General features: G+C 31.0%; 2 protein-coding genes across 2 annotated transcripts in view; one reads left to right on the top strand and one right to left on the bottom strand.

Moving 5' to 3' along the window:
• The window catches only part of LOC111627725 (carnitine O-acetyltransferase-like), a 27,115-nt gene extending 17,108 nt beyond the window's left edge, over nucleotides 1–10,007 (bottom strand). The window contains exons 1-4 of the mRNA XM_023371346.1: nucleotides 9,875–10,007; nucleotides 5,273–5,482; nucleotides 938–1,024; nucleotides 728–846 (exon numbers count right to left, since the gene is read on the bottom strand). Coding sequence (XP_023227114.1) covers nucleotides 728–846; nucleotides 938–1,024; nucleotides 5,273–5,482; nucleotides 9,875–9,916 — 458 coding nt within the window. The 5' untranslated portion in view covers nucleotides 9,917–10,007. The remainder of the gene's footprint in view (nucleotides 1–727; nucleotides 847–937; nucleotides 1,025–5,272; nucleotides 5,483–9,874) is intronic.
• Nucleotides 10,008–22,732: 12,725 nt separating this feature from the next.
• Nucleotides 22,733–24,788, top strand: LOC111627715. Its single transcript, XM_023371338.1, has 2 exons — nucleotides 22,733–22,861; nucleotides 23,679–24,788. The coding sequence occupies exon 2, from the start codon at nucleotides 23,686–23,688 to the stop codon at nucleotides 24,673–24,675; it is 990 nt and encodes a 329-aa protein (XP_023227106.1). The 5' UTR covers nucleotides 22,733–22,861; nucleotides 23,679–23,685; the 3' UTR covers nucleotides 24,676–24,788.
• The last annotated feature ends 447 nt before the right edge of the window (nucleotides 24,789–25,235 follow it).

Here is a 25,235-nt window from a genome sequence, read left to right on the forward strand (position 1 = left end):
ATATAATATCTGTTTTGATTAAAAATAATATAATTTTGTTTTTAACAGAAATGATCTATATATATATAAAGGAAAAGGAATAAGCACTGAAAAATGTCACACAGCCACTCAGAATCAGAGTTTCATTTACAACACATGATCTACATTCTAACAATCAAACAGTTTTAATATCACCTCTAGTAACTGGAAGTTTCACTATTATTTCTATCTCACTTTAAAGATTTAATTGAGGATTTTAAGTACTTACACTACATTTTGATTTAAAAGTTTGTTGTAATCTCTTGTATTTAATAAATACAAGAGATTACAACAAACTTTTAAATCAAAATGTAGTGTAAGTACTTAAAATCCTCAATTAAATCTTTAAAGTGAGATAGAAATAATAGTGAAACTTCCAGTTACTAGAGGTGATATTAAAACTGTTTGATTGTTAGAATGTAGATCATGTGTTGTAAATGAAACTCTGATTCTGAGTGGCTGTGTGACATTTTTCAGTGCTTATTCCTTTTCCTTTATATATATATAGATCATTTCTGTTAAAAACAAAATTATATTATTTTTAATCAAAACAGATATTATATTATATATAATTCATAATATATGCATTATATTAAAAAAAAAACACACAAGCACATAATATGTTTGTGTCTATTTTGTTTTTTAACAATTTTGTTCTTCTCAAGCTCAGATTTCATTGAGCTTATTTAATAAATATCAAATTAATTACCGAAGTTGATCAACTTGTGATGTGAAGTTTTGTAATGGAAAGACAAGCCCAGGACTAGAATAGACAACAACTGGCATACGATATTCAAGGTATGCTGTTTGTAACCACCATTCAGATAACTGTGAGAGGAAAAAAAAGACATTATGGTATTGTATTAGATTCTAACTTTCATCAATTAAAAAAATTTTCTTATTTTCACATAATTTTTACCCAATTTTCACAGTTCTTTGCTCTTTCTTCCAAAAGAAAATGTAATTTTTCACCCAAACCACCAGGTGAACCAAATTCTTGTACAATCTGTGAGAAAATATTTTAAAATAATAACACAGAACTGAATCTAAAGATATTTATTAAATATACATAAATTTTATAAATATGAAGTAATTATTAAAGGATTTTCCTTCTGTTTCAATTTTTTAAATTTCAACAACTTTTTAGTACACTTATTTTTTTAACATTAATTAATTTTATTTATCTTCATAAATCTTTTAATTTTCAAAATTTGCATTTAATTAATTCATATTTGTATATTTTGGCATATTCAAATCATTGTCACTAGTATAACTGTGACAGTGGTTTAAATGACCTTTTTTGCAATTAATTTGAAGATATAGATGTTCTTCTAATGATAAAGATATCAGTACCCCAAAGTATGATATAACAGGAGTAATAAATGAATATTGAAGACACTAAATGTGACTTTGATATTCATATTATTAATTGTTTTGGATAAAAGAAAAGGCATAACTTTTAGAGGATACAATCAATATCCCAACAGTATCAAAAGCCTGATATATTAAAATTCTAATGTAATCAAAGACCTGATATTGTCACTGTTCCTACAAATTCTTAATCCAATGAAAATTTTGAAAGGAAATTTTTATAACTAAATTTTTGCAAATCTGAACAAAATTTCTATTGGCAGTTTCATATAGTTTAAGCAAAACAAAGTATAATTTCTGATATTTATATAAGTTAATAAATTTTTTTGTAATTTGAAACTATATAGTTTCAATAGAAAATAAAAAAATGACATTAATTAACAAAACTTTTATGATAGTGTTCTGACATTGGCTCATTATACAAACAGACATTTGTTTGCACAAATTTGATAATAATTTATTTTATGACATATCAAATTTACATCAGATAAAATTTAGCATGTTTGGCCTTTGATCTGTTGGGATTTTGAACTGAATCTAACTTCTAGAAAGCAATACAATCTCAGATTGCTAAGTTTCTCCTATCAAACTTCATTATTAGAATGAACTTGATAGAGGCAGCAATATAACAGCTTATGTTCTCCTATCATTTTCTATATATAGACCCATCCATCAAAACAATAAATAAATCAAAACCTATAAATGTAATCTTTCTGAAGCATATCTTTCTGTTCATCTATGGAACAGCAATGATACTTCTTATACTTGAAAGGAAATTTGAAGAAGTGATTAACAGATGACTGAATGCACATGAAAAGAAAACTTACACAGCTCTCTGCTTATTCTATTGTGAAAATATTTTACATAATGCTTCCTTAACAACCTTTGTAACCTATAATAATGATATTGGTATTTAAAATAAATTCTTCTAGTTTAATCATAATCAGTGAACTTTAGTACTTTCCAGGAATGTAATTTTATACTATTTTATACTATTTTATCTAATACAAATCATATTATTAATTATTGATCTTGAGACCTACAAAATTGTCAAAATATCATTTTCTAGCTAAATGCTTCTATAAGTATTATTATTCAATTTTGGAATATGATTAATTCTTTCATTGACACATCTAATATGCTCACTTGTACTATCACACTTCATATGTTTATGGTCTTATTTATAGTCATGTATAACATGTAATTCAAAGGTAATTATTAAGGTGACTAGACACACTGTATTTTGAATACAGTATTGTTTTTTAAGAGTTTGCTCTGCAAAAACACTTATGTACTTTTTAGGTTTTGTATTATAATTTTTCTATCATGAAATAATTTTAAAAATCCTTTCTTTTGAATATTTCAAAAAAAAATATATTTTTTATATAGTTTGAAATAATGCAACCAAAATAAACTGCATTACATTTCATTGATTTTATTAAGAAATTATTATTTCGTTTACAAAAAACAGCTAATATAATTTTTCATCCAATTACAGTAAATCTATAAATTCTCCTTTCAATCTGTCATTAATTTTCATAAAAGGCTTTGTGGTCATAAACGAACAGTGACATATATATAATATTAATGTTGTTTTCATGTATAAACTGTTATTTGAGCATTTGATTTTTTTATATTGTTTTGTTATTTTTCATTTCATTGATTTAGTCAGCCTATTAATTTATTAATGTATTGCACATAGTTTTATGAAAAAGTAACATAAATTATCAATTATAAAATGTTCTTCAACATCAATTAATTGGTGTTGTTTAAAGATTACCAATATACAGTGTTCCTACTCAAATTTCTGTTTTAATTTCCATGACTTTCCCTGACCAACTTTGTACAAATTCCCTGACCTTCACATCTCTTACAGTATGGCACATTGACAAAATAAAACAGCATTTGACTTCCTATGCATATATGTTTTACTTCTCCAATGTTTTAATTAGTTATTTTTTCTAATTAGCAGTTATACATTTTTTATAATTGCTAAATTAAAATTAAAAATAAAATGTTAAATGTTTTATTAAAAAATATGTTATTAATCCACAACCATAAATCTACAAAGCTTTGAAAAAAGAAAAAAAAATTATTTTTTATTATTCATTAACAAATTCCATATAATCCATGTACAAAAGTATATATTTATTAAATTTATCTCTTAATAAAATTCTAAACTTTATAAAATATTAATAAACTGAAAAAAATCAAAAATTGTTTTGTTATGCAATCAAAATTATTAAAATAAAAAATGATAAATACAGTAATTTAAATGGTATTATTTATATTTTGTGTACTTTGTAAATTTTTAGGAAAATTTTGTATATGCTTGGGAGGAGAAATTTTGGGTCCTGAAAATATTCTGCATCTTTTTTCATAAGTTGTATTGCACCACATTACTTCTTGCTGCCTGCAGATGGCTACACTTAGTCAAGCATATTGTCAGCAAAAAGTCATCAAGGCAGCCAAGGAAGCAAATTCCCTGATATTCCATGACTTTCCAGGTGCATAGAAACCCTGAATATACTTATTTACTAGTTATATACACAGGATGTTAAAAATAAAATTCTATAACTTGGAAATGATTAAAGGTAGGAGAATTGAACTAATTACAGCCAAACAGAGAGCAATGGATGATAGTATATAATAGAAATCCAAAAGTTGGCAAGTGTGTGTGTCAGAGACCCTGAGTTATGAGGTCCTAAAAGAGGCTTCTCACTAATGGTCAATTGTATGTGGGGTCAAAAATAGAGCTATTGGAAAGAACATAAAAATCAAAACAATATTTACTCTGGGGTAATTTTTGATTACTTTATTTGACCACAGTGCAACATAAACATGTAAGTCAGGAAAGGCAGGCAGGCAAGCATGTAAATGTATACAACTGTCATACCTACACTGTGGTCTGTATGATCAGCTTTAACAGTACAGAGCTGTAAACATGTATCTAACAACAGTCAATCTGTTTGCTGCTTGCCATTTGTGACTTGCATCTTTACTTGACAAAGCTGCAAGTTATCAAAAATACCTCAGAGTAAGTGTTGTTTAGATTTTAATATTCTTTCTAAGCACTATTTTTGATCCTGTAGATAAGGTGATCAACTATTTTACAATGAAAAGGAGGACACAAATAAATTGAAGGAAAAAATATCGTAATAAAAGAAACATTTTATTCATTGCAACAATAATAGACTATAATAATATCTACTACATGTGTATGTGCCGTGTAATATTTCAGTAAGAAGTAAACAAAGCCACTTTCACGCGGCATGCTCTCTCAAAGTCTTTTGTGCATGTGTCTCATAATCACATCTTGCCGCACTGTACCAAGCCTTGATGAATCATCACGTTAAATACAAACACATCACATACAGCAGATCAGCTTGATATCGATCAAATATGGAGATTTACAGATTAATCTTCAAATATCGAAAAAGAGGACATGTAGGAGGACACTTTTCGAGGGAGGACAGAACTTAAAAAAGAAGGACTGTCCTCCCTAAAGGAGGACGATTGGTCACTTTACCATAGATCACTAAACTTTGGCAAGAAACCCCTCCATAGGACACCATAACCAAAGGTCTCTAATACACACTCATCAACTTTTGGACATGTATCTCTTTCAACTTGTTTGGCCATAATTAGTCCTATCCTCCTACCTTTTGTTATTTCCAAGTTATGGGACTAGTTCATTTTATTTGTAACATTCTGTATATATTAAAAAAAACTTATTTAAAAATTTCATATTTGTAAATATAAATTTAAAAAATCAAAATCAAAAATAAATTTTATATGGTTAATTCTCAATAAGAAGATTTCAGATGAAAATTTTTTTTAATATATTATCAGTAAAATTTCACATAATAAATAGTCTACTTACTTTTTCAGTTTGATGATATTCTTCTTCATTTAATAATGGACGTACTGAAAGCAAATATTTTTCTAAAGTTGGATGCAAAGGTGGAACTGGAAGTGAAGGAAGTGAGTTCTGGTAAAGGAGCATTTGTCCTTGCTTATTACTAGTTACTGATGATAAAGGACTTGATGCTAAAGAGCATTTTAACTGATCTATTCTTTTAAAATGAACAAACTAAAAATAAATTATTTTCAATCATTAGAATATTAACATTCAATCTTTAATAAAATTATATTTAACTGTAATTATAAAATTACAATATTAAAAATAAAATTTAATATAATCAAATTTTATCATTTTCTCTGCTGTTTAACATTTCTAATCAAAAGTATCTTTCACATGTTCTCAGCAGCCACCCAACATTGCAAAATTTAAAGTGCAAATGCTTTCTGCCCTATTCATGTTCAATTTTGCAATGTTGGGCACCTGCTGGAAATGTGTGAATGGTACTTTGATTAGTAATATAATAATTCCAGCTGTATGTATAGTGTTTATAATATTCATTGCAGATTCTAAAGGCACAAAAAGCAGATCTCACAAGATCTGCTTTTTTCTGTAAGATCATAAATGTTTTATCAAATTTATATTAAATTATTTACAGGAAGAAGTTAATTTTGCTCATTTATTTACTAATCATTAAATTATATTTCTCTTATACATTTTACATTAGATTCTGGTTTTCATTTCAGATTGTTTACATGGAAATGTTTTGGAATATTCATGATTAGTTACTTAGGAAGTATGTGATATCATCATATCTTTATATCTTTTGGATATAATGGATCTAGCATTTTCATATAGGCACTTGTAACACTTATGTATGCATTATAGGAAGCATTGACACAGGAATATGTTATTTACAGTATAAATTGTCATAACATGTAATCATCAAGATATATAATACTGATTAGTTTATGTGTCATATCATAATAAAATGGTTACATGTTGTAATTTTCCAAGTTACACATTCATTAAGTAATTGAGCTGCAATTTGAAGAAATTGTAGATCTACACATTCGCTCTGTCATTTGTCCATCTGTCTTTCCTTAATCTCAAGAATGGAGTTAGATAGATGAATGTTGAGAGCTCCAATTAACTATATACAAACTTCTGATGCAAACCAGAAGTTTATATATAGTTATTTCAATTCAAAAATTTCTCCATGAAAGGATTAGATGACTGGCATAACTCCATTGCTAGCAGGAAAGTATGATGAACAGGGGCAAAATTCTACTAATTTGAGGTGGAGAGCATATATTTTAAATTAAATAAATTAAAAATATGACTAAAAAGTGCAGTTTGGCATTGTTAATAATAATTAACTGTAAAGATAACTTGATGATTACTTGTATGGCAATTTACACCATAAATCATATGTTCCCTGGACAGTGCCCCACATGGTATAGTACATACATACATGCTATGCATGGAAGCATCCTCTGGTGCATTACTTTGAACAATCTTGTAACACCACTTTTAAATGTTTTGCATGACATTGAAAATCAAGAGGAAAAAAATAGTAATATTTAACTTTTATTGTTTTTTATGTTTTAAATTAATTAATGTGTAATGTTTTTAGAATTAAACTGGGATATCTGTATTTCACAATTGAATGTCATGGCATTTATAGATTTGTATTCTCATGATTTGAAAACAATGGTTAATTAATTAAATAATTGTAGTTTTCTTGTATTACTTTTTTTTAAAAACTCTTTAAAATTTTTATTTAATAAAAGTTTGCAACTTTATTATAATCTGATAAAGACATTTAGCCAAAACATGTAACTCACTTGTTAAAGTTGCAAGAATAAGTAATGGCTGATCTGATCAGATATTAAAACATTTCTATGATGATTCTTTGTCTAATTGTCTGATCAGACCTTAAGAACAACATTGACCAATTGAAAATAAAATACAAACCAGTATTTTATGTCCTATATTTTATTTCAAAAGGTATGTATTATCCTTAGTAACTGACGACAAAATGCAAAATGTCTTATTCAATAATAAATTTTGACCCCTTGAATTTTATTTATTACCCACAATAGTATTTTATAATACAAAATGAGGTTATTAATGAACAAAGGACAGATAAATGTGTTTTATAGATTAAATTGCTTAAAAAATTTTAGACTAAATAAAATTTATAAAACAAATATTAATGAAAAATTTATTACAATTACTGAAATTTATTAACATTTTAAACATTTGCAATGAATAATTTTGTAAACAAATTTTATTCAAAATAAACATACTTTATTCTGTTTCTTTTTTTAGAAAAACCTATTTACAAAGTATCTCTTCATATACTGTATTTACTCGCATATAAGATGATCTCACTTTGTTGTTCTAAAATGTTTCTATTTTAAATTTTGAATATATCCCTATGATGGTCTATAAATAAACTGAAAATGTTTAATATCTAGTAATCTATTGCTTGTTTTGGTATTGAATTTTAAGATATATTCTCCAAGAATATTGATAAGACTTCTAGTGATGACTGTGGAGTATGTTTTGTAGTCATAATTTCAAAACAATTTCAATAAGTTTCAAAAATTTGAGATAATTGTGTTATGATGGATGTTTGAAATTTTAAGAATTAAAAACTGCTAATTCCAGTTTAAAGTTTGCAAAAAATTTTATTTAAATATAATTGACATCATATTACTAATAAGCAATACAATATTCATGTATTCTTTCCTCAATTTCAAGTATATATTAAATTATATATTAAACACTTTCCTCAATTTAAAATATTTTTGTGTCTGGATGCATTCAACTAAATTTTCCTTTATTTTTTTAATAACTGTATTATGTAGTGCACAGTATATTTTATTAGACAATATATTAGAATGAAATAATAAGCCTGTATCTATTCATTTAATTCATTTACATTTCTTGTTATACTTAATTTTTCTTTTATTTGGACTGCTATTAATTAATATAATTTTTATTTTATATAAATAAAAACACCAAAAAAATATAAAATTATTTCAGTATAACAGGAAATTACAAAAATATTATGCTGAAAACTTTATTTAACTTAAATTTGATTTATGATACATTCAAAAAAACAGCTTGACTCATTACTTTCAGCTTTGCACCCTGGAAATGAGTATAATTTGCTCTGCTCTAATAAAGCAGTTTTAATATTTATTCAACATAAACTCATAACTCTGCTTTATTGGAGATCAGTAATTCAAATCAAGAACAATAGGTCTTCGATTTAACAGACTAATTGAGATAAGGGTGCATCAACTATTGCCAAAGAATCTCAAACATGTTTTAAAAACATGTATCAATAATGAACTTACAATGTACAAGATGTATTAAAATATTGTTATAATGTATATTGTATAATTTATACTCATTGACCATCTTTCAACATGCTCTTTCTGCAAAAAAAAAAGCTCTAAAGTTTTCCTTTAGAACAGAAATTTTTCTGTTAAATCCAAAGTCCCTTAAATTGAGGATCTACTGCAGGGATGGCAAACCTTTTTGAGTCCATGTGCCATATAGTGAGCATAAACATATTTATATACACTGAAGTTTTGGACATGAAATGAAAATGCTTTAATTGGAATAAACGTAAAGAAGCTGATTGACAAAGGATAATCAGATGACAAATTGAAAGGATTATTGAAAAAGAAGAGCGACAAACCGAAATTGTATGATACATCACATGCCAACCAATTCTCCTGGGTCACTTCAGGCATACATACCACAGGTTCACCACCCAATCTACTGTATTATTTTCTCAGTTTCAGTTACCAAGCTCCAACAAAGAAGAGTTTATTTAGTATAAGAAATTGAGTTTATTCGTTATTTAATATTCATTCAGATTTGAAAGTGGCACTTCTGTTTATTTCTGTTATTTCTAATTTTACTTCAAAACTGAAAGAATATTCAAAATAAAAGTGAATTATTTTACAAATAAAACAAATATATAAAGATTTTAATTGATTTTTTAAAAATATCATATGAAATAAATCAATTCATTATTGTTGTTTTGTTCTTTAAGTTACGGCAACATAACACTTGGGCGATCTGCCTCGGAAAGATGCCTTTGGGGGTTCTTTTTAAGAATAACTGGCCCCTATTCAGGCATTACAAATTACAGACTTGGAGAAAACCCGGAAAACAGCCTGTCCTGGCGAGGTGAGAACCCACAACCGAACTCCCAGTATTTGGGGAATGGAACCGCTTGGCCATTGGTGGGCCCCAATTAATTGTTCATTTACTTATTAAATTAGACATAACATTTTTCCACATTCCAACAACCGAAATTAAATAAGTTTAATATTTTTAAACATTTAAATCATTGCTAATAACTTTTAAATAATAAAAAATTGCATGTATTTCACGAAAAATACACAAAAGTAAGAGAATAAACTTCAAAGTTCAATCTCCTCTCAATTGAAAAAGTTTGTCATCATCTGATCAGCTTACAGATTGAATTCTATATTAAATGCGCACAATAATGTACATTTCATATTAATGACGTATATATGCACGAGGTTATATATAATATTAAGCGTTTTAAAAAATGAAAGAAAAATATCTCACCAAACGTTTAGAAATATTTGAAAATAAACTTATTCCTAACATTTTTATATACTTTTCTTCAATAACAAACTGATAATATATATAAACATATAACTAATTTCTCAAGAGATGGCGTTGTATTTCATGGTCGCTTCATCTCTTATCTACCAGAGATGTATTAAATTACTTACTCTATAAAAAAATTAAAATATAAAGAATTTATTTTTTAAAGTATCGCCAATTTACACATTTTAATTATTTATAAGTGTCAAAAAATAAGATAAATTACAAAATATTTAAGCGAAAATTTAATGTTTCGCCATTACTTTTTATTCTTAGCTGCACGGACAATAAAACTATATTTTCATTTGTACTTGATTGCTTCTTCTTCTCGTCCTTATATTTATGCAAGCAAGCATAAGATTGCTTGAGAAAACTAATCATGTAGATTGATCTTAGTTGTGTGTTCCTGTATAATTAGTTCTCTCGGGAAAACTTGCGGGCCCACCAGTGGCCAAGCAGTTCCGCTCTCTGAACAATAGTTCGATCGTGGATTCGTGTCTCTCCCGGATGGGCTGCCCACGTGTTTTTAAAGTTTTCTCTACGTCTGTAACGCCTAAATCAGTGTTTCTCAACGAGGGCGATATCGCCTCATGTGGGCGTTTTTTCGTGTTGAGGGGGCGATTAGTAACAATTTATATTTTGGGGGGCGAAAAACAATTTTCTGGGCGATATAGTAAAACATTATCTTAAGAATAATTAGATATTTTATTTGTTATATCGTACAATAATTAAACAAATAACATTAAACTAGTCAGTATTCTATTCAATGCAGTGCGAATTTGGCGTTAGCCTTGGCCCTCGGCATCGAAATTTTGAAGTAAACGGGGCGATACTACGTTGAAGGAGGCGACGATTTGTTAGAGATTGAGAAACACTGGCCTAAATAAAGGCCAGTTACCCTTATAAATGACCTCCCGAAAGACATACCCACTAGGCAGATCGCCCAAGTGTTGCGTTTCCGTAACTTAACAAACAATCGAGCAATCTTATGATTACTCCCGACAATCTATTTTCATATCTCATGAATTCAGCCAGATCTACTATGAGAATGGCTGGCGATGAGGAAGGAACATGTTCGGATCAACCCAGCTTTGGAAATTTTTGAGTTAACTTAAATTCGAACCCGGATCCTTTGGTTATGGCTAATTCTTGCAAGATGGTATTTTACAGCGTCGCCTATCTCCCGTATCTTATTGATATGTTATACATATTTTACTTAATTTTTTTCATTAAAATATTAATAAATTATTATGACGAAGTGAACAAACTGTTTTATTGAAGATTCTAATTGTGCTTTTAGGAAGATTTATAGAATTTGAATTTGTTGACGTGAGACAGCATAAGATCATTCACGATTTACCCATTTGTAAGCATGGTAATCCTGAACAAAAAGCATACCTGACATGTATGTAAACCTCCAGAAGATAACCCACACCGAATTTACCCTTGACCTAGTTATGCGACCTTTGACCTTTGTCGTGTTCCTTTGTCTCTGGGCAGTCGTGCGTTAGCTGTAGTGACACTTAGACCTGGAGGCACAGAGTTACGTTTGTATTATAATAAAGAATATATGTCAACAAGTAGTTTATTTTCACGGACATAGCAATATCCTAACCGAAAGTATTCATGAAACATTACAGAATGTGGATCCTTCAAGATGATGGAAAGATCTTTAGGAGTACAATATGTCCAACACGTAGATTCTAAAATATGTTTTAAAATTTAAGTGCATCGTTTTGGGTAAAGATTAAAAAACAAGGAAAATTTAAACACTGTGTGCGATGTAAACCTAATTTAATTAAACACTAAACAAGAGTAATGACAGTAAATTTTACCTTTTTTTGCATTTCTATTGTTATTTTGTTCTTCAAAATAGCACTGTTGTATGTTGAACAATATATACTACATACTATTAATTTAATATCAATAAAATTAACCAACTGTGAAAATACTGCTTCGGAGAAAATCAAATTGTTTCGTTACATACTTTCCAGCTTCAGATAACGTTCATAAGTGTTGATAATAGATATCAGATTTAAGATTCAGTTTAGTAATTTTTAGCTTGGTAATTGATGTTATTGTTAACTGCTAGAAATTTTCGAATCGTTAATATCAGACAATGGCACCACGAATTCGATTCAGAACATAATGTTATTAACAGCATGCCATTTTTATAATGATATGTATTTATTTTAAATACAGTAAGTACTGGGAATTACTTAGATATATTTGACATACTATGATAATAAACATTTGTTTTTGATAAGCCACAAAACTTCAATTTTAATTTAACAACATAAAATTTCACTAAACAGTTACCAAGACAGTTAATTTAATTAAATATGACATGTGTAATGACTTAAATCCCATATTTTATATATTCACACATAGCATCATTTCTTCAATCACTAGACTAAATTATCAGAATTCTACATTGAAATTGCTATGAATCCAAATAATCTCTTAAATAAAACAATGATTAGTACAGTAAATTTTACATCTCCAATAGATAAAACATGTGATTTTAACTGTGAAAAATATATCCCGTATGTAATGTTAATTTACCCCAGAATAATATTTATTTTATATAATAAAAAATTAAATGTTGTTTATATCATTTTATATCAAATAGGTCATTTTAATACTCAGTTCAAATCATATCAGTTGAAAATCTGATCTCATGATTTTGATATTGCCTAAACGATAATTGAGTCTTTGAAACTAAGATATTGTTTTTATTACAAGTATAAGAATAAATTATGAAATAATATTAAAGAAATTATATTAATACAACTGAAACTCACTCATATAATACAGTAAAAAATTATATATAAGTTGAAAAAATTCCACAATAAATTTTTTCAGGTAATTTGAAGAAAATATCACTTATTGTGACTTTTTGATACTTTCACTTAGCAATTAATTTAGTAATTTTTTCCAACCCTGCATAAGCATATATTGTATTACAGTCAAACCTACGTTTTCGAACAAATCGGTTCATAAACAGAATTTCGAACACATAATTGCACCGGTTGCGGTACGATAATTCGGTTGCCGAACAAGCTACTCGGCAAGGACCGGCCACAGATGGTCAACTTTCTATCCTTCCTATGTTAAAAATCTTTTACTCTAGACGAAAAATTTATAAACTTGTCGATAAACACCTTAAAAAGCAATAAATACTGCTTTATCTGGTTGTCAAAATTTGATTGCTTCTAGTCGAAAAATTTTTAGATCTGTCTAAAATTTTTTAGCATAATTCTATGCAAGATACTGCCTAGAGATTAGCAATGTCGAAAACCTTCAAGCAGATGATCAATTTTTCGAAGTATGTAGAGAAACATGTTCAATAAGTAAAAACACAGATTTTGATCGTTTTCAATATTTGATCGCTTCTAGACGAAAAATTTATAAACTTCAAACTTATTGTTGGAAAATTTGAAAATTTTATTAGAATTTTAAATTTGCAAAGAACAAAATATACAATTCCTTCATTTTTCTCCTCTTACAAACACATAAAAACGTATTTCAATGTTCTCTAAACAGATAATTGTAAAATTGGTGATATTAAAAATTCTAATCAATTTATATTTATGTGTTATTTGATTTTAATTCTAAAAGCTTACTTGGAGCAATGTATCCGCAGGATATATAAAGCAAATTAATTGACAAAAATCTTTTACACTGTTTCTAGCAACTTTTTTTTTTTTTGATAAAGGAACTTTTCAATTACTTTACAGAAGTTCTAGCTTTCTAGCATACTTTAAAATGATTTATGAAACATTTTATTGAAACTTGTTGTATTTAATAAAAGGATTTTTTAAATGCTCATATAATTATAAAAATTGAACATTTTACATGTTTTACAAAATTTCCAATTTTTATTGCTATTGGGTTGTTTGGAAAGTAAGTTCGTTTTTTTTTCCGTGGAAAAAAAAACGCAATATTCTTATGATAAATAAATATTTTATTCAATTATATGTTGACCATTTTGGTCAAATACCTGTTGTCATCATTTCTGGTAGTAGCACGATTTCACATTCATAAAAGTTTTGATCGTTGCTTACAAAAAACCGATCAAAGTGATTTTTGACATTGTCATTTCAAGTAAATGTCTTACAGTTAAAAAATTGTACAGACCGGAACAAATAATAATCTGAGTATGCTCGATCTGGCGAATACGGTTGGTGTGATAGCACGTCCCATCTAAGTTACAACAGTTTCTGACGAGTTACCAAACTTGTGTGAAATTTGACATTATTGTGGTAAAACACTACAGCTATTTTTTTAATCAATTCTGGCCGGCTTTTTCTGTTTGATGATATTACGCAATTTGTTTACTCGAATGCAGTATACTTTCGAATCAATTGTTAAATTGTCTGGTAAAAGCTCTAAAAAAATTTCCTTAATATCCCACCAAATAGAGCATTTCTCTTTAAGAACTCGTGGAATTCATATATCGAGCTTTGAAACGAAACTAATTTGTTTCAAGTACTCATAAACAGTTCAATTTGACAAATTTAATCTCTTAGTGATTTCACGTGTTGTTATTCCGCAGTTTGCTTCAATCGGTGCTTTTATTTGATTTTCATTGGCTTCAATTGGCCATCCATAACGTGGTACATCTTCAATACTGAAATTGCGAGAACGAAATTTTGTAAACCAGTTTTGGCACTGTCGTTCTGTCAACACATCTCAATCATACATGTCACACGATTTTTTTTTCTTGCTTGAACGGCATTTTTATTTTTTTTTTTTTGTAATGAAAAAGCAAAATATGCCGAAGATGCTGCTTTCGATCTTCCATATTTGATGGGACACAAAAAATAAGCAATTGCACGAAATGAAACAAAATTTTTTTTACAAATAAGCCATAAAATGCTAGCTGTCAAAATATATAATGATAATACGGTTTAGAACGAAAATGGCGGGAAAAATACCACTAATCCGTCTTGTGGTAAAAAAAACGAACTTACTTTCCGAACAACCCAATATTTCTGTTTCCTATATTTTATTAAATGTATATGCTAGTAAGTAATAACATATATATAATAAAATGTGTTGATTAAAGACATTCCCAAATTGTTTATTTACCTGTTAATACATTTTAGTGAAATATTATTAAATACAGTAGAGCCTCGATTATCCGACTCAATTGGGGACTGGGGTTGGTCGGATAATTGAAAAGTCGGATAACCGAAAGGTATGAAAAAATCCATTATTAGTGTAGTATATTATTATATCCCATGTAATTAGTATATTAGTATATCTCTATTAATTTACTTCGCGTTGAATTTTCATCGATGTTAAGCCTAACAAAAATTTTTTAAAATAATAATCGTCGCTATTGTATCGTTAAAAATTAGAAAATTAAGCCTCGTTTAAATACTGGCTTCCTTTCATGGTCGAATGAGTGTTGCCAGCTAAAACACGTAAAAATAATATTAAAGTAGCCAAGACATGGCCAAATATTGTAGCGCCACATCACTAGCGGACATTTGAAATTTGCCGACTAGGACGGACGGTTAACCGAGGTGTCAGTTAATCGGAGGTCGGATAATCGAGGCTCTACTGTACTATGAAATATTTTTAGTAATGAAATTTATGTTGATATGTTTTCATCAATTTGAATAATTTTTAGAAATTAACAAAATTAAAGTAACATACTTTATGAAATATAATGTCTATTATTAAAATTGTTGTTTAGAACTTAAATTAAAATTGGTATTCTGTTATAATGAATGCAATGTGATATAAATTGGATGATGGTAAATTTACAATAAAACAAAAATACCGATTAGTGATGACACAAAACTACTATCTCAACACAACAAAATTTCAATGTTTTGGTCTTATTTTGGGCCATGAAGGTAGTACATGTAAATTCAATGTAGAATAACGAAATGCAGCTGAAACATTTAAATAATAATTTTGGTGTTTATCAGAAAGTTCTGTTATTCTGAGGCTTTATTCCCAATAAGATTAAGGTACAGTAGAGCGTCGTTTATCCGAAAGTCGGTTATCCGAAAGAATTCCAGTCGGCCTAAAGTATAATTTTTATTTGTTTTTATATTTTTCGATGTATTTAAAATAATGAATGATTTAGAGTTAGCACCTGTAATGTAAAGTGCTTATCTCTGAACACGTGTTTAGACACGAGAGGATGGAATGTTTTAGACGGTGCTGTACGAGTAGCGAACATCCTATAAGAACTTTTATTCACTACTGATTAATTCAATTAGTACAGACGACTTTAAAGTTTGAGGGATCAATGATCCCGCTAAGCACCGCCATCGGTTACCTAAACAAGGGGCTTGGGTGGTGGGCGCAGCTGCAAAAATAAGCCGTCAGAGGCTTTAGCCACTAACCCCGATCAAATGGTGTGCTCCGACATGTGCCCACAACAGATAGGTGGGAACGAGATAAACACGTTTGATCCAGACCAAATAGTCTTGCGTTTTAAAGTTTGCTGGGATGCGAAGATCCCGCAAAGCACCACCCCTGATTACCCCTATCTACTATAACCGATGCAGTACGCGGCAAGCCGGAACGGGGACCTCGGTGATGCCCGCAGTCACAAAAATAAGCCAAAATAGGCTTTAGTCATTGACCAAATGGATCTGACCATATAGTGAAGCCCCCATAAGGGATAGGTGGGGACGGGAAAGTACACATTTGATCTTAACCATAAGACCGAGCAAATTGTTCCCTTATAAATTGCAAGAACAAGTATTAGCCGATGCCAGAAGCAGTCAAACCACTCTGACATCGCCCAGTATCTTAACCATTAAATGACAGTGGTCTCAGCCTTATTGACAGCTTACATCGATAATTTTGGTGTGACTATACTTTGGACTTCTTCACCTGTGGAACTCTTGCTTTTTTTCAACGATTCTTCGCAAACATCTTCTTCTGGACCCTCTCCTTCAAACTCTTCAAAAGAGACATACTAGTGAGTACTTCTGCATATTGTTACTTTCTTACCCCGGTTGTATACTAACCAAGGAAACTGTCGGAGTGTCTTCTAATAAATTTTAATAAAATTTAGTTAATAACTACGTTAAAAGTATACAAACTCTATTTTAAATTTGTAGCATTCACTAAAAGTGTTGATCAGAGTTATTAGCAATCAAATGTTGCACTACTTTATAGTAGTTTAACACAATTATGCAAATTTTTAGAAGTGAAAGGGTCGCGGAGGAAGACGGCGATATTACATTTAGAATAAATTCTGGAATTTTCAAAAATGGTTGAAGAATTAATAAAATTTTGTATACTTTTAACATAATTATTAACTAAATTTTATTAATTCTTCTCCCATTTTTGAAAATTCCAGAATTTATTCTAAATGTAATATCGCCGTCTTCCTCCGCGACCCTTTCACTTCTAAAAATTTGCATAATTGTGTTAAACTACTATAAAGTAGTGCAACATTTGATTGCTAATAACTCTGATCAACACTTTTAGTGAATGCTACAAATTTAAAATAGAGTTTGTATACTTTTAACGTAGTTATTAACTAAATTTTATTAAAATTTATTAGAAGACACTCCGACAGTTCCCTTGTAAGTCCAACAACTAGTGTGTTGGACGGTGTATAGTGCGTTGGACAATGCCTAGTGCGTCGGCCTGTTTTTCTTCATTTTGCCTGGTCCACATCATGATCTTGGATCTCTAGTGCAGAGTCCCTCCTGGCAAACGGGCCACTCTGTACACCCCTTCCCACAAGCGGCCGGATGGCCGAGCGGTCAAGGTGGCAGCCTACCGCTTCGACTGAAATAATTAAATCCTAAATATGCGGCCGGATGGCCGAGCGGTCAAGGTGGCAGCCTACCGCTCTGGGGGACCCGGTCTCGAATCCGAACGGGTCGAAAAATCCCTAGGAATTTTTCGGGGGTGGTCCGTTCGGATATGTCGGGCCCCGTCCCTCACCACCCGGCAGCCCCATTGTGGGCCTGGCCGAACCCATAATGGGCTTGCAAAAACAGGCACTCTTAGTGCCCACAGGGCAAAAAGAGTAAAAAAGAAACAAAAAAACAAAAAAACAACCCCTTCCCACACTTAGTTCCTAGTTCTTATCATGGATACCAACGTCATCAAAGACTTAAGATAGAATTCTTCAAGGTGCTTGTTCGGAATCATTCGTATTAGTTCAGAAAAAAAGTGTATGTTTGGGCAGGGGGCGCGTGTATAACTTTTTTTTTATTGGTTTTAGAAACGAGAGAGAAAAAAGACGAAAAGATGGCGTCTACGTATTGCATGGTGTGATGACGATTTTTTATCTGTTCAACTTGTATTGGTTCAGTTTATATTAAAAGTAACTAGGAGTGTTTATGCTTCGTTGTATCATTTGTCCGGAAACATTGCGAAGCAGTGGCGTAGCGTGGGTGTCAGCCGCCCGGGGCGGAGGAAAATTTCGCCTCCCCATATTTAGGTATCTCAATTTAAAAGACTAAAATTCAGTTTCGTCACAGAATAAGTAATGAAAAATTCCGTGCTAGTGTTGCCACCTTTTTAAAATCGCTGACCCGGACGGCAGGTGAGGTTTGTTCGAACAGAAGTTCCTGACGAAATGTCATTTTGCAATGCGAAGAATAATGTGCAGCGCATGCTGGTTCTAAATCAGTTACAGTTAGCGACTAGGGAGACTTGGATAGGAGTAAGTGACCTAGCTCTATTGGATATTGGAGATGTATATATATATGAATAGATCGTACAAGCAAAAAAAAATGAAAAAGAAAAAAGAAAGGTCGACAGGTTGCGCACAATATCCCCCGGACGGCGAGTCGATTCCCGGACTATCCGGATGGTAACACTATTCCGTGCTCATTTCAATCAGTCCGAATTGTAGGTGGACGAAGATATGAAATAAAATGGTTCAAATTCTTATAAGATATTATTATTTATTGTGAAATTTTGCCGCCCCCTAAAACGTGCCGCCCGGGGCGGGCCGCCCCTGCCGCCCCCACTACGCTACGCTACTGTTGTGAAGGCTCACTGACAGTGCTTGATGATCTTAAGGCTTACTGTGCCAGCGATTACAATGGCAAACTGGTGCCAATGAACCCGTCCGTCAGATAACTGAACATTTCACCAAGATAGTTAACTTGGCCGTCCAGACCTTCGAAAACTTCAGTCTACCTGAATCTCTTGAACATAGACTGTCTTCTCTTGCCACCAAGGAGGATTTTGTGAAGATGGTTAGCCCTACCGTCATCCAAGATGCCCAACAAGCCATACTGGAAAGAGTGGACGAAAGCCTTAGCCACACTCAGGAAGCCGTGTTAAATAAGTTAAAAGAGTTCGAATCCAAAACTTCTTACCCCGTCCCTCCCGCCCCACTCTGAGGGGCGGGCCAAGTCCAGAGGCTCCGCGGAAAATAAACTCAGGATTCAGAATTCCACTCTTTCAAAGGATGTTATTCTCGTCTATGGCAGAGACAAAACTGGCAATAGTGAGTCCGTTCGTAAATTGATTCAGGATAAAATAAAACCTAGTCTAAAAATCGGAATCGACAGGATACGACGTATTGGCAATGGTGGTCTTGCTGTTGAGTTGGGGGGCAGAGAAGATGCTGACACCTTGGCAAAGTGCATCGAGGAACACATACCGGAACTCACCACGCACCGATCGAAAAAGAGATGGCCACATATTATAATACAGTAGAGCGTCGATTATCCGAATCAATTGGGGACTGGGGTTGTTCGGTAAATCGATATTTCAGTTAACCGNCGTAATAAGATACATAATGCAGTTATAATAAAATATTGTGCAATTATTTTCAGATAATTAAAATTAATATGTATTTATTTTTTAGAAAATACAAGGGATGCGGTGTATCCACCGCTTCCAATGACGGCATGCCATTACTGTACAGTAATGGCATGCCGTCATTACAGTACAGTACTGACATACTTTTCTGTTAGCAATAGTCGTGTCGGTCATCTCGGTTCAGGAGAAAATTTTTGAATAGAAATAACGTGACTTCCGATCCAAACCGGAAGTTCGTATATAGTTAATTGGGGCCTTCTGCCCCTAAGCTTTCTATATCTGGTCTTGATTTTCATCTATTTAACTCCGTTCTCGAGTTTAAGGAAGGGCAGACAGTCAGTGGGAATTTATGTCTAATCTTTTCAATTGCAGCCCAATAAAACAAGCATGATTAGTTGACTATTGATGGTTACGTGTTATTTACTAACAGTACAACATTTATTCTCAGTCGTAGAGCATGTTGTAAACCTCACCGTTGAAAGTTTAACCACGTGTTCCAGTTTGCTATCTGAACCTTGGCCATGACGAATTCTGAAGCAATACAGTATTATTAAAATGGCAAAGAAATTGCAGATCATGTTAAAAAAATTTTCCAACTACCAAATGGATCGCTTCTCGGTCCTTGGTTGAGATCATAAGGTTTTTGGAAGATGTCGGTTGGCTTGTTTACAGACAACAGCAGACCAGTAATGGCAATGGACGGCAGGTACAGTTGAAAAACTGACCTGGTGGTAATTTGTTGATTTCGGTGCGACAAATATTGATATTTCCAGGGAAAAGCGATCGATGCTATGATCATTGGTTAGACTAGAGTTTAAATTTGATGAGTCACAAAAGCATTGAAGACGAGAAGCGGTGGGTATGTTTATTTATAAAATACAGTAGAGCATCGATTATCCGAAAGAATTCCAGTCGGCAAATTTAAATTTTCGCCAGTGCTGTGGCGCTTCAATCTTTGGCTATGTCTTGGGCTACTCAAATATTTTACGTTTTTGATACTAAATTAACATCTGAAGTANGATGGCCACATATTATAATACAGTAGAGCGTCGATTATCCGAATCAATTGGGGACTGGGGTTGTTCGGTAAATCGATATTTCGGTTAACCGATTATGTACGAAAAATATATTAATTTATCCCATGTTGAAATTTTTCTCCGTTGAGTGTCGCTTCGCGTTGAATTTTCGTCGATGTTAAGCCTAACAAAGACTATTGTATCGTTAAAAATTGTTTTTTTTATTTTGTACAAACAAAATAAATATATTGAAATATATAAAAACAATAAAAAATTATACTTCAGAAGTTAATTTAGTATCAAAAACGTAAAATATTTGAGTAGCCCAAGACATAGCCAAAGATTGTAGCGCCACAGCACTGGCGAAAATTTAAATTTGCCGACTGGAATTCTTTCGGATAATCGATGCTCTACTGTATTTAATTGTTAATATCATAATTTGAAAAAATTTTTATCTTTGACTGAAATAAAAATTAATTTTCTTATAAATGTGGAAGAATTATTTTTAAGAATCTGAAATTGTAACGAGATATTTCTAATTCCGATTAATTGTCCCATCACTAATATATATATTGAAATTAAATTTTAATTTTTTCTTTAAATTTAATTAAAATTGACATAAATGATTTATTTACAATTATTAATTCTTTGTCTTATTATTTATATAGGGAAAATAGTGTTATTCTTGCTGATGAAATGGGATTAGGAAAAACTATACAGACAATATGCTTTTTGTCATACTTATTTCATCAGTATAGTTTGTTTGGACCATTTCTACTAGTAGTTCCATTGTCAACTATGGCTTCTTGGCAACGTGAATTTAGTCAGTGGGCTCCTGAAATGAATGTTGTTGTGTATCTTGGTGATGTTGGCAGTAGGAATTTGGTAATATATTCATTTTATAATTAAAACATATTATGTAAAATCTTAAGGATTGTGTTTTTATTAATAAATTTTTCAATATGTTACTAGAAGGTTGCTTATATTGTACTACTTGTTTTTTAATTAGTGGAAATATACAAGGGCTATTTTTTAAATAAGGTCTGTTTTTTAATAAGAAGAAAAATACTGTAAATATCANCAAACAAAATAAATATATTGAAATATATAAAAACAATAAAAAATTATACTTCAGAAGTTAATTTAGTATCAAAAACGTAAAATATTTGAGTAGCCCAAGACATAGCCAAAGATTGTAGCGCCAGAGCACTGGCGAAAATTTAAATTTGCCGACTGGAATTCTTTCGGATAATTGACTTTCGGATAATCGACGCTCTACTGTATACTCTGTCAGTAAAAACATTAAAAAGGAATACATACAGAATCTAATATATGGGCAGAACGCAACACTAGCACGGAATTTTTCATTACTTATTCTGTGACGAAACTGAATTTTAGTCTTTTAAATTGAGATACCTAAAGAAGGGGGGCGAAATTTTCCTCCGCCCCGGGCGGCTGACACCCACGCTACGCCACTGGTGATAGTACAGGAAAAGGATTTTCTTCCCATAGCCATTCTCAATCATGCAGTTTCTCCTTGTTACTATTGTACGGGCATAAGAAGCGCATTCTTGGGGCCTCCAAAAGATAGAAGCTTCAGAAAGAGATGCATTTTGCGAACCTCAAGCACAAATATCTTCATCTAGACAAATTACCATTGGTCAAACCATAAACGGCCTCGTGAACCTGTTAAATCTGTCGTATTTCGAGAGGGAGTCGGACTTAATGAACATTTTACTCTTTATTAGAATTTAGAATTGTTTATAAAACTCATCTGTACCTACAAAATTAAGCTTTTTATCATTTTATTATAATTAATAATATAAAATATTTTTTATAACAAAATCTACTAACAGATGGCGCTACACACAATTAAATTTGTTATATTTGATAATATAACAGTTATTTTTAAAATAAATTCTGATATCAGCCGAAAAGTTACGCAACTCGTTGCTTGATTTTTTTAATTTTAGCAAAAGGAATAAATAAAAGACAAAAAATTTATTTTTCATAATTCGTAAAAAAAATATTTCTCAACAATACCAAATATCCTATTGTTAGTCTATTGTTGTCCTGCATTGTTGAAAGTCGAGTAACTGCGTTTCGGAAAGAAATTTTACTTAATTTATTGATATTGCGTCAATTTTAATTGAATATTGTAAGTATTTTGATCTTTATTAATGTATTAATTACTGTATATTGTATACAATTGAATACAAGAAAGATTCAGAGAATATACAGTCGACCCCCTATAAGATCGTTGATNAAGTTAATTTAGTATCAAAAACGTAAAATATTTGAGTAGCCCAAGACATGGCCAAAGATTGTAGCGCCACAGCACTGGCGATAATTTAAATTTGCCGACTGGAATTCTTTCGGATAATTGACTTTCGGATAATCGACGGTCTACTGCATACTCTGTCAGTAAAAACATTAGAAAGGAAGACATACAGAATCTAATATATGGGGAGAACGCAACAGTAGCACGGAATTTTTCATTACTTGTTCTGTAATGAAACTGAATTTTAATCTTTTAAATTGAGATACCTAAAGAAGGGGGGGGCGAAATTTTCCTCCGCCCCTGGCGGCTGACACCCACGCTACGCCACTGGTGATAGTACAGGAAAAGGATTTTCTTCCCATAGCCATTCTCAATCATGCAGTTTCTCCTTGTTACTATTGTACGGGCATAAGAAGCGCATTCTTGGGGCCTCCAAAAGATAGAAGCTTCAGAAAGAGATGCATTTTGCGAACCTCAAGCACAAATATCTTCATCTAGACAAATTACCATTGGTCAAACCATAAACGGCCTCGTAAACCTGTTAAATCTGTCGTATTTCGAGAGGGAGTCGGACTTAATGAACATTTTACTCTTTATTAGAATTTAGAATTGTTTATAAAACTCATCTGTACCTACAAAATTAAGCTTTTTACCATTTTATTATAATTAATAAAATTAATTTTTTTGTTTGCAGATTAACGATGCTACTTTATGGATATTGCCGATTAATCCTTATCGGAGTCCAATTGTTTCTACCTATATGGTGTTTATCAACTATCATATACACTCTGATTGAGATTGGTGTGTATATTTTCAAAATAATAAATGTTCGTCGAAGGAGTCGAAAGGACTCCACACGCCAATTACGCTTGGTTCGATATCAGAAAAGGTCAAAACAAGAATTTGCTCACAACCACTCAAATTACGATTATTATTATAATCACAAGGAAAGAGACAGAACAAGAAAAAGAATTTCAAGAGAAAAAGACAGTATTGAACCAAAAACTTCAAAACGGCAATGTCGCCGTAGTAATTCTAGTTCTGGTTCAGCATTTACGCCAACAAATCAACTATCTGTTGGCTTAACATCAATTCCAAACTCCAAATTATCTCCAAATATTCAAAAACAAACTTCTTGTCCTGAGTCGTCAAATATTTCTACAAATATAAGAAGTAAAAGGACAAAGAATAATGAAATTTTCAGTTCATACAGTTCTAGTATACGAATAATGGAAAAAATACAATTGAAAAGTTCCATTAATCAGTCTGCTAAAGAAAAGACTACTGAGAATGCGGAAAAAATATTTCAAAGCAATTCTTCGATGGCCATTCCAAGAAAGGGCATATCTTATCGAAGAAATCTTCTCATATATACCTCTCTTGGAACTCATACACAAACTGCATCTATACCTGCTCACCTTCCTACGTTAGAAGAACATAATAAAGACAAAAAATTGGAAGAAAAACGACTGGAATGGTTGTTGTCTGGAGTAAAACAAGCCTGCAAGAAGAAAGATTGTACAAAAGTAAATGATAGTGGTATTTATTGCGGTCGCCAACTAGGCATGGTTCAATACCAGAAAACGTCCAAACAGGAATTTGCTCAGAATCAAAAAATGGGTCTAAATCACTCAAATTACAATGATTATTATAATCAGAAACAAATAGATAAGAAAAGGAAAAGAACTTGAAGAGAGAAAGACTGTATTGAACCAAAAAGTTCAATACATTATTAATACATTTCATTTATTATATATTATATAAGTATTGTTATTATATAAATTCATTTTCTAAATTATTTCGATATTGTATATATATTACAACAAAATATTAATAAATAATATTTATTAACCACTCAGTTTCCGATCAATTTTTAATTAATTATAATTAAACATAAAAAATACTTAAAACTGAAAAAAACGAAAGAAATGCGTTAATTTTGAAGGAAAAGCTTCAAAATTTAACGTCTTTTGTCTCGCCTTTCTGTGAAATTTGACACTGATGAGTCATTGTTTACACAGCTGGATGACCTTGAGAACAGCTGGAGTCGGATTTCTAGGGACATTCTCATACACGTCTCGGGAGGACAAGGGTTTAAAGTAGGGTAAATACTAGCTAACCGTATATTTTTAAATATTTTTAAAAAATTAAAATTTTTATTGCGATTTCCGACCCCCCGATTTAATTAAACTTATATATAATAAAATATATTAATTAAAAAAATTAAAAAACTATTGGAGGTCGTTTTTGA

This window comes from Centruroides sculpturatus, unplaced genomic scaffold (genome assembly GCF_000671375.1).
Source record: "Centruroides sculpturatus isolate CEXI.00-Female unplaced genomic scaffold, Cexi_2.0 scaffold121, whole genome shotgun sequence".
NCBI classification, from domain to species: domain Eukaryota; kingdom Metazoa; phylum Arthropoda; class Arachnida; order Scorpiones; family Buthidae; genus Centruroides; species Centruroides sculpturatus.